This window comes from Pholis gunnellus (genome assembly GCF_910591455.1).
Source record: "Pholis gunnellus genome assembly, chromosome: 11".
In the NCBI taxonomy this organism is placed as follows: Eukaryota; Metazoa; Chordata; class Actinopteri; order Perciformes; family Pholidae; genus Pholis; species Pholis gunnellus.
In genome coordinates, this window is record NC_136538.1 from 21,589,759 (window position 1) to 21,600,337 (window position 10,579).

Below are 10,579 nucleotides of genomic sequence, written 5' to 3' on the forward strand. Positions count from 1 at the left end.
GCAAACGGGGACAGACAGAATAAATGGGCCGGATGCACAAATGAGGACGGGTTGATAACACGATGAACATCCTGCACAGACAGGTAGGGTGTAGCACAAGATGTCAAGTTAAGAAAACTTAACATGCTTAAAGTAAAGGTATGACTGAACTTTTAAAATATAGAAAAGAGATACGAATCAGTGCGGTTATACAATCTCTGAGCAAAAGGGACTCAAAAGGGATTTTCAAACAAAGCAAATGGTCTTGACCTAAAACTGGAGCTACTAAAAGAGAAAAGAAAAAAAAACAATAGAAATTACCACTCGTGATGCCTGATTATCTCATTTGTCCTTGACCAAAGCTGAACTCCTTAAACTTTAAAACAACTCATTTTCAACATACTTTAGAGTCATTAAATCAATAACATAAAAAGTGAACTCACTGTTACCTCTGCGCTTATATAAGCGAGGAGAGGATTTTAGATTTTCTTTCTTTTTATGTGTGTGTGCGCGTGGACTCGGATACAAAGAGATGAAAGAAAGATGTCATGGCTCATCGTCTTCCCTCTCAGCATACTCTGTTAGCCTGTGAGATGGCAAAGGGCGGCGAGCTGTCCCTCTGTGTATTCAGCGTGGGAGTTTGAAAAGGCGATCCAGTTGAAATCGCACTCAAAGCCTCAATGACTTCTCTAGGTGAAGTGAGGAAGTGTTTTTCTCCCTTAAATAACCTTTGCTCCTTTCTCTGTGCACCTTCATTCCCCGTTTCCCATCTTCTCCAGTTGCGAAATGCATGTGGAGAACCAATGTGACGACCCCAGACGAGACGCCTTCCTGCATATGCAAACTCTTGTGTCCCTGGATACATCGTCGCCGTCGCCGTGGAGCGGCCGCATAGAGGTGCGTTCGGGCCCGTCCGACCACGGCGATTCGAATCCCAACAGCCGCAGCCTGCGCAGGCCCGGACGCCGTCACAACCAGTCCCCGCCTCCTCCGTTTCGCTCCTGCTCCATCCCCATCATCCCCTCCGTCCAGTGTCACAGCGAGGTGTCTTGTATGCAAACCAGCGTCATACCGGCGACAACAACGATGTCAGTCACCTGCGGAGCCGCGCCCTGCAAGGAAGCGAGGAGAGAGAAGGCGGCGCACGTCACGTTGTGGTCCTCCTCCTGCTCGTCCGCCATTGGTCAGCGGCAGGACGAGGTGGCGCTGCTGCTGGAGGAGGCGCAGGAGCAGCTCAGGGCGTTGGCCTTCGCTCACAGGAAGCAGGAAGAAGGGGGCATCAGCAGCAGCAGCAGCGGGTCGACGGCTGCGCTGGTGGAGGCCAGAGAAACTGTTTGCTTCCTGAACCTTAACGGAGGAAGTGCCGGGGCGCTGAGCTGTAACGGACCCACACAGACCCAGTTACTCAGCCCCAGCCTATCACACAGAGACCTGGGCCAGAGCAGCCAGTGAAAGGACACCATTTAGGACATTCACTTTCGGGTTTGACGGTGTTTGACAGACTAAAGAGTCCTGCATCTGTGAGACACGAATGGAAATGCCGAATAAAAAATTAAAAAAAATATTATATCATGGAAATTCTGAAAAATGTGCTGATGATATCCTGTATGGATACAAACACTTCTGTGTGGCCGCCTTTACGGCAAATGACAGTCTGGAAAAAGAGAGAGGAAAAAAAATATTTACATGCATTTATTTACAAGAGAAACACTTCTACTTAGGCAAAAAGAAACCAAATAGTCTGTCAACTCCATGGTGTTTTTAATTGTAAAAAGAATATATAAATATATATATAAATATATATGGATATAAATATATGGAATTCAAAAAGTGACCAAGTACAAAGTTGAAGAACACAGGAATGATGTAACTATTTCTCTTTTGGTTTTTTTGTTTTTCTTCTCCCTGTTTTCTGTAACATTTTTGGTTTCGGCTCAATTCTAAGGAATGAACGTCATTAACGTCCCGCCGCACGAGCCGTGAGTCGGATTCTGTGAGCGAGCACAGAGGAGCCTCCACACACCCCGTCCCCCCTCTCTGGCCTCCTGAAAACCTGTCTACCCAGCCAAGAATTACAGTACAGCCCTCTGTGGTTACCAACAACTCTGAGGATTTACGACAAAAAACTCCCCGGCCGTGCGTGTGCGTGTGTGTGTGTGTGTGTGCGTGTGTGTGTGTGTGTGTGTGTGCTGAAGTGCACCAAGGGAAGAGAGGGAGAAAAATAAAAAAAAACAGGAAACAACCTCTTCTACAGTTGGTGAGATTTGAGGCGGCAGATTGTTAAAGACAGCACGGATGCTGACTCCACTTTTCAAACCAATCCAGATTATTTTTCTTTTTGTTATAATTCTATTTTCCCACACCTGCGCGCACACTCTGTGCGTTGCTTTTGGTTGCTTGGATGGTTGGATGAATGGACAGAAGGACAAAGGGAAGGACAGAGGGCTAAGGGTCACCACAGGAGCTAATCTGACATTTTTTTTGTTTCTTTTTGTTTTTCCATTTTTCGGTTATTAATGAACAATGCTGCTTTCTGGGGCCGACGGGAGGGAGGACCACATGGTTTGGGTATTGAAACAAATAAATGTCTCTATGTTGTATCCTATGAATTGGAAGCTTTTGAATTTCTGTATGAACTTACAGCCAAATGTTTCTGGTGACAAAAAGTAAAACAATGGTTGCAATTCTGGTAAAGATTTTTCAAAATGACAGTTGTTTTGGTTGATTGCTTGGAAGACATTTTGACACCTTAAAAGCACCCTGTCCAAATGTGCATGCTGGATTACATCAGTCTGGTTTACAGTGATATATACCCTATTTATCCTTTGGCCTTGTCACACACAGTCTGGGCTCAACTGGCTGGAGACCAGTATTCACAAAGTTCCCATCCAATTAGCTGGTAGTTCCCTCTTTTCACCACGCTGCCTGGAATACAGAAATCAACGATGAATAATGTTTTCAAACACGGTTTCATTTCAAAATATTATTCATCCTTTTATGAAAATATATTGATACCTACATGTCCAAATTTCCATCCATAAAGCTTTGTCTATTGATGTCATGAGTCTTTTAAGACAGGTTTTAATTTCATAAGCAGCTTCTCTTCATTCAACTCTCATGTACGAGCAGCTGTCTCGGTCCAGATGTCATTTTTGAATGAAAATCCCAGGAAGGAAGGGGAGAGGTGGCCTTGCTTCTAAGGAATCCTACCAAATGTATTTATGTTGATTATATTAAAGAGGGACAAGGAATTAGTTTTTTTATCAAAGTAGATGTTTTGGTATCCATTCAAGTCCTTGCGACCAAATTGAAACATTTCAAATGTGTTTTGAGTGAAAGAGGTTTGATTTGGAAAAACAGGCCAACTGAATTGAAATAGCAAAGTTAAAGCGGGAACAATAAGCACAAGTAGCAACAATCCTCCATCGGAAATCACTGAAAAAGTGTCACAGGCTTGCTTTCCAAGGTTTACTGCTGAACAACACTTTAGAAAGTAAGAGTGACTCCTGGATGTTTTATGTTTTTCATATGAAATGAGTCCTACATTGAACTCTCACAGCTGCCGTCCTTCAAGCTTTGTGATCGTGGCCCCCCTGACAACAACGAACTGCTTTCAACCATCCACCCTGGTCCTTTCTGTGGCACTCCCCCCGGTGTGTGACCGGCGCTCCACGGTGCAGAGAGGTCTGATTCAATAAGGCAGATACTCTGGATAAGATCACAGTACCTGAGAATTCACACTCTCCCAACCTGTACTTTTCAAAAAAAAAACCCTCACAATGGCTGATCCTCGTGAACGTTCGCCTCTTATTCAACGCACACACGAGCACTCAGAAATCAGCCAGGAGCTTCTTTCTTTCTTTCGTTCTCTATTTCTTTGAAGACTTAGTTTGCCATGCTGCCATTCAGACCCCAAAAAGGCGCTTTTCTATATCACATTGCTGAACTTCAACAGTTTTGGTTATTTGATACTGATGTCCATGAAATCCATTATGTCCTCACCAGAACAAAACACTGATGACTTACAGAATGGAGGCTGATGTGCTTCTGTGCACGGAGACACGGAGCAAAAAAAATGTGAATGTGTTTGTTTGACCAACTGTAATCAGTGTATGAGCTTTTAACAGATAAAAGTCTGCAAGCATTGTCTGGATTTGTTTTCTTATCTGGAGGTGAGCCACTGCAACTAGAACGTTCATCGACGGCATGTTTTCTAAACATTTACATCGTCTCATAAGCGCTCCATAAAATACACACATATGTGATGACCAGATGCCAAACATGCATGACCTCATTATTACTGCACCTTGAGAAAACCCGTAATTACTTTCGACACGCATGTACTTTAACCACATGTGAGCGTCGGCAATTATACAAGAGAGGGCAGGAAAAACTCATTCAATGCAGGCGTCACTGCTCTCCACTCGGACCGTATTTAAGTGGTTTTCCATGTGCCGTTGATTGAAAACTGCGTTACTTCTTATTCTGCTGGTTTAACGTTATAAGAAGCAGCATTGGAGGAAAAATGGGGGTTTGCGTTTGATAAGAAAAAGCTCATTGGCTTTGAGAGCATGTCTGCCTTTTTTCATGATAGAAATGTTTTTTATTTTTTAGATGTGTTTGTGTGTGTGGAATGTATGCATTCTTAATATACCAGTATTTTTTTTTAAATCTCCAATACACGTTTGAAATTCTGAGTTAAAAATGAACACGTCAATAAAGATGTAAAATATAGGACCAGTCTTGCAGGAGGATCACACCAGCGAGGATGCCAAATGGGTGCAGCAACCTGATCTCATGGGAAGGCTTATAAATAGACATTTTAAGGACATTCCACATGTCACGATAACACATTTTCTGGCACAGTTGAGCTTTAGATAAGTACGAAAACTTAGTAAACGGTAAACAAGGAAACACATGGTAAATGTGTAACAAACATCACTAACGTAACTCACTGTGGGACACGAGCATCAGTCTCCTGGTTGAAAGTCTTGTGTTCCTAAACTGCCTGTGAAGACGGAAGTTTATTTTGAAAAGACACAATGCGTGCACCAAGAGTATAATGACACGTGCAAAACTGACTGAGGGGTACGTAGAGCGTCACAGTTTGACGCTTAAGACCACTGACCAAACTGCGTTATTCAATACATTGGTGTGAGAATGTGTAGGAAGTGGGAAAGTAGCAATTGACCCCCCCCCCCCCCCCCCTCTTTACGCCTCTGGCCCGATTTGGTGTCGCTGCTTGTGTGATTCCATCGCTGCTCTCTAGTTGTTATTTATTGTTGCACAATCGGCAGCTAAATTGCCTTCCTCCATATTTGTGTCTTGAATCTGTCAGTGTTGCAACAGGGCATTGTTAATCATGAACCACAGAGATCAGTGGGAAGGATAACACACTTTGGGTGCAAATCAGTCTGGCTGAAATGCTGTTTAAATTGATCTGCTCACTATTTTCAGCTTTTGTTTTCCCCAAAAAGAGACTTTATTTAACTGAGGTTTCAAAAAAATCATTCAAAACATTAGTGAATACTAAACTCAGTATTCATCAGTTGTGTTTTTCTCTCTATATACTGCAGGAGAAGGATACTACAACATTTAAAGTGTGGACCCAGATCAGCTCATGTCAGGTGTGTTTGTGTGCTGCTATGTGTGTGTGTGTGTGTGTGTGTGTGTGTGTGTGTGTGTGTGTGTGTGTGTGTGTAGGCATGTAGTTATGCAGTTTCTAACTCTATTCCAACATTTGACCGGCACTCTCAAGTCTCCTCTTTCCCAAACCAAAGCACAGGTTTTTGGCCTGGACTGCAGTTTAGCTGCTTCAGCTTTAGTCAGTCAGATGGCAAAAAGTAAGGTAGTTAAGGCCATCAGTCCAGTGTGTGTGCGCGTGCGTGTGCATGTGTGTGTGTGTGTGTGTGAGAGACTGATGGCAGGGAATAGAGGTTAGACCATCAGGCCAGAGAGATAAGAGCTACAGCTTGATCCCCCAAAAGCGCTGGACTGCCAGGCCAGGCAACCCCATCAGACCTTATCTGAACTGCACGGCAGTTCAGTGTCGGCGAGCCCAGGTGCTGTGAACATTTGTTTGTGTTGCTGTGCATGCGTTTTCCACGCATGCGTGCATGCCCGCCCGTGAGTCAACACATATATTTCTGTACCGTTCACGCTTGTCTTCGTACAAAAGCCTGCAGCTTGGATGGCTACGCACCTAGATAACACGAACAAAAAGCAAACGTAGTGGATCAAGTCTGAGATAGAGAGAGGGAGAGAAAGACGAGGACAGGGGGCTTCAGACAGTCTGAAGTGTGAAGGAAAAGATAATCCAGGTTAGATACTGGTCCTTTGGATGGGTAATTCAAAATGTGTGTGTTTGCCAGACATTATCCTCCAGAGGTAGAGTTTGTCTTCTTTAACAAAACGTTCCCCACGCAGACTTTATCTTTTGCCCTGTTTCAGTAATGAACAAACTGGAAAGCTCTCAAATGACTGCGAGTCGTTGCAGTGGAAGTGTTGTTGTTGCGGTACATTAATAAAACAACATCAAAACAGCGGAAAAAAAGAAAAAGAAATAACCAGATTCCAACACCTCCAAACATGCAGATCAGCCTGTCATTCAAGACGGACTATTGTCTATTTTCCTTTAATTTGCCGGCTAAATTAGCTGGTGTCAGGATCAGCCAGGAGCAATCCATTTGCATCTGCAGAGCTACTAATCTTCACACGGTTTCAGGAACACAGCAGCCCATAATGAGTGGTTGCAGGGCAGATGGAAGGCGCTTGCATAATGTGCAAATGTGAGCATGTGTGTGGCACTACGCACATTATGACATCTCAGTATGCAGTGTGTCAAGTGGGTCAGTGTGTTCAGTCTCAGCCTTTCACGTGAATAACAGTGTGCAAGGGATTTTTTTTTCCTCATTAGTTTGACCCAAATGCATTTTTTTTTAATTCGTCATCTGAAAAAAACTGCATTAAAACCTTGCCTTGCACAAAAAGTGGTTTTGGAATTTTGCACCGAAAAAAAAAATCAGACGCAGCCCCCCGAGTGCCGCTGATTCTGTTCTTCCTCGTGAGGAAGAGAAGTTTCTCAAGCTGACTCTGGAGCTGCAGAGTCACTTCAAGATCTACTTTATCCTGCCAGAAACACAGTTTCATATGTTATTAAAAATAAAGCTGAACGCTCACGTCTAATCATGTTGTTCTTGAACCGCAGCTGACAGTGTGATGATACAAATCAAACAAAATGAAACAAGTGCAACATCCCTCTCCATTATTCCATGCTCTATGCCGTATACATTTTCCACTATCTTGCCTTCATCAGGGTGTCGACTTGTTTCATAACACATTCCTACAGTCATCATAAGAGATATGAGAAAACATTTTTTCTCCTTTTCATCTTTCAACCTCATTTTTCAAAACACGGTAATTATTACATTACAGTTGTTTAGCAGACGCTTTAATAAGCGACTTACAATAAGTGTACTCACAGGTATTCAAGAGAACTACAGTCACCAGAAGTCATAAGTGCATCTAGCATCTAAGAGCATAGAGCAGTCAATCTCTTCTTGAACTGTAATTCACAAGTTCAGATTATTCTCAAACCAGTTTTGTCTTTTGAGAACAAATATTACTCACAGCATTCTTCAAAAGTGGTTAAAAACATCACATTTTCCGTTTAACCCCGTCAAATTGGTGAATGCGGCAAGTTCTGCTAAATAACTCGCAAAAGCCGCTTAAGAACGAATCTGTTCGTACAAGTAGTTCTTGCATACATTTTAACAGCAGGTAAAGTTCTTACATTGAGTAGCTTCTTCTGGAGGATCCTGTTGACTCCTTGTCTGGATCGAATACATGAAAACATACATCATTAAATAGTTTAGAGTTTTGTTTCGGGTTTTACGCCGGGGTCTTTTCCTAGCTGGAAGCGCCAGAAAAACCTCCAGAGGGAAGCGTCCCGGAGGCTTCGTGATCAGAGGTCCAAACTACCTCAGCCGACTACGTGCAATGCAAAAAGACTTCTGGACGCGCACGCTGCTAACCCCGTCTCTACAACGCTAAATGGACTGCAGCACAGAACAAAGCCAGCGCTGCACCAGTTCTCATGGTCTATTTTGTTCTAACTCCCAAACGAGAGCCCAAGATGAACTCCCTGTATCACTTTTTTTTTTAAAACAAGCTTCAATCATTGACAATTACTTCAAATCTCGTATCTTTTAAGGGAACTGGAAGTCAAATTATTCGTCCAAAGACGTTTTGATCAAACAACTGAATTAAAGATATGGTTTCCTGTCGCTTAGTCATTGGTTTGAGACTGATGGGGAAAATGGTTCATGAGAATCAAATAAGAGTTACCCCCGTGTAAGCTAAATTAAAATGAAGAGGGATAACTTTTAAGGTCAGCACAATCTAAAACGGAGTGTTTCTTTATCAGTATTTATTAGCTGAATTAATCAGCTCTATTTACATATGAAGAGATTCAGATCATCGAAAAATCTAGCGGAAGGCTTAACACAGTTTACCAAGGTTGTGCTGAACCAAGCTAATTGTGTTTTGTGAGCCGAATAAGAAAAGTCACATTCCTCCGTTTTAAGCTTCATCTATCTTGTTATAACTGTAAAGCAATAATTTAAATGGGTTCAGCTGCTAGCGCTGCTGTTTTTAGGCTCATATATCCTGCGTGTCTGCAAAGTAACTAAATAAATGGAGCTTGGCAAAAGTTTAATCAGGAGAACCACTTTAATATTGCTTCTGTATTTCTTTCTTCACTATGGCCTCTATGACACACCCCTTGGCTTCAGCCACTCATTTATTCTCCCGCTTCCCTCTATTAACCTTTTAGATTTAAAAAATCTAAAAGGCAACTCCCTTCTGGTTCACAACATCCAATCAAGTAGCCTTAAAAGTCCTTCCCTCTTAACCAAATGAGAGCAACTTACTAATCAGCACAGAGAAGCTTGAATTGCAACACACACACACACACACACACACACACAAACACACACACAGAGAGAGAGAGAACGACTTCCTCCTCTGCTCATGAAGACATTACTCCACCAGATCTTAACATAGCAAATAGTTGTTTGCTGCTGTAATGCTGTAATTTTCAAATTCAGCCATTAACCTATAATATGTGTAAAGTATGGACGTATGTCTCCCGGGCGCCACCCATGGGTTTTGTGAGATCGCTTTCCGTGTCCATTGCACAATTAAAAATTAACATTATGCCGTCCCCGCCACATGCAAAACTGAGGCTAGAGGGGTACCAGGTGTGTCGTAGTTTAAAGCTTATCGCCACTGACCAAGCTGCGTTATTTGATGCATTGGTGCAGAAATGTGTTGTTGTTGTTGGAGCGGAGGAGACGGCTACAAATGTGAGATGGCACCTACCTGTCACTCAAAGCGGCGGCACTTTGACTTTGCTTTTCTCATTGATTAAGTAAATTGATTCCTAACTGTCTGAAGGCTCGCCAGTGAAAAGGGTCTCCAGTATGTCTAGCTAGGACCAAAGCTTTGTTCCTTAAGTGCAGTAGGTTAGATGGTTCAGAAGTAAACCAGGGGCTGGATCTATCCTTTCATCTGAACTTCTTTAAAAAGGTGCATGTTTGCTACATTTGCTACATTTTAAGACAGCTTCAGCATGTTGTCTTTCAAATACAGGTCTTACTATACAGGACTTGGATTTGGGCAAGTTTGATAAAAGTTTTAGACAATCTGACTCTTGCCAGTTTAGGTTTAGGTTGCACAGAATATATAGTTCTGAGGACATAATGAAAGTGAATCCTTCGAGATATTGGTTAGTGCATCGAGAGGGCGATACATTCCAACAACAGCTGATCAATCAACAATCAGTTGATCTTGCTCGTCAGTGTAAAGCGGGCCTGCTGGCTCACTTTCTTCCGCTGGTTCTTTGCCTTCAACATTTGCACAGTTAGGTTCGGTTCGATCGATTGCTGTGTTAAAGTGAATCTCTATAGTTGCAACATTGTCTAGACCAGGCTGAGCGTGAGCTCGCTGTGATATCTGTAAATGGCAGAAGGTTCGCCTCCACCACAAGTTGAATGATAGATAATAAGTCGATCAAAGAGTATCTTTTTGATGGATGTGGCAGGCTGTGTTGTCGGATGGGCTTGGAGGTTTTTGACCAGTTTTCTTTGTGTTTCTGGAGAATGAAAAAAACTTTTGTTCTGTTTTGTTCACAACACTGTGAGAAATTAGCCCACAGGGAAACCCCCCACACCGACTGCAGAGGATGATGGAGTCAGTCAAAAGAACAGAAAGTGACCAAACAGAAGGTGGTGGTCTGAGCCATTTGAGACCGACGTCTGTTGTAACAAATCACTGTTCGGGACATTGAGTTGAATTCCATTGTGTCTGGTGTAAAAGGTGCCCTGAGACTCAAAGTATAAGAGCAGCAGAAGCAAGGAGGAGGAAACTGTCTCCGCTTTAAGGAGGGCAGCCCGATGTGCGCCGCACTGCTCCAAAACTTGACAAAAAGTTCTTAAAGTTGTGCTTATTATTAATAAAATATACCCGCTGACAGACCAAACTTGAGATGAATAAGGGAGTTTGGAACTGTTGTAGCTCTGCGACTGCTGGGGGCAAATTG

The 10,579-nt window shown here is 42.8% G+C and overlaps 1 protein-coding gene across 1 annotated transcript in view; it reads left to right on the forward strand.

Annotated features, from left to right (window-relative positions):
* nrg3a (neuregulin 3a) overlaps positions 1-1,431 on the forward strand; it is a gene marked incomplete at both ends in the record, with an annotated part of 306,996 nt that extends 305,565 nt beyond the window's left edge. Inside the window, one exon of the mRNA XM_079168332.1 lies at positions 759-1,431. Coding sequence (XP_079024458.1) covers positions 759-1,431 — 673 coding nt within the window. The remainder of the gene's footprint in view (positions 1-758) is intronic.
* Between the last annotated feature and the right edge of the window lie 9,148 nt (positions 1,432-10,579).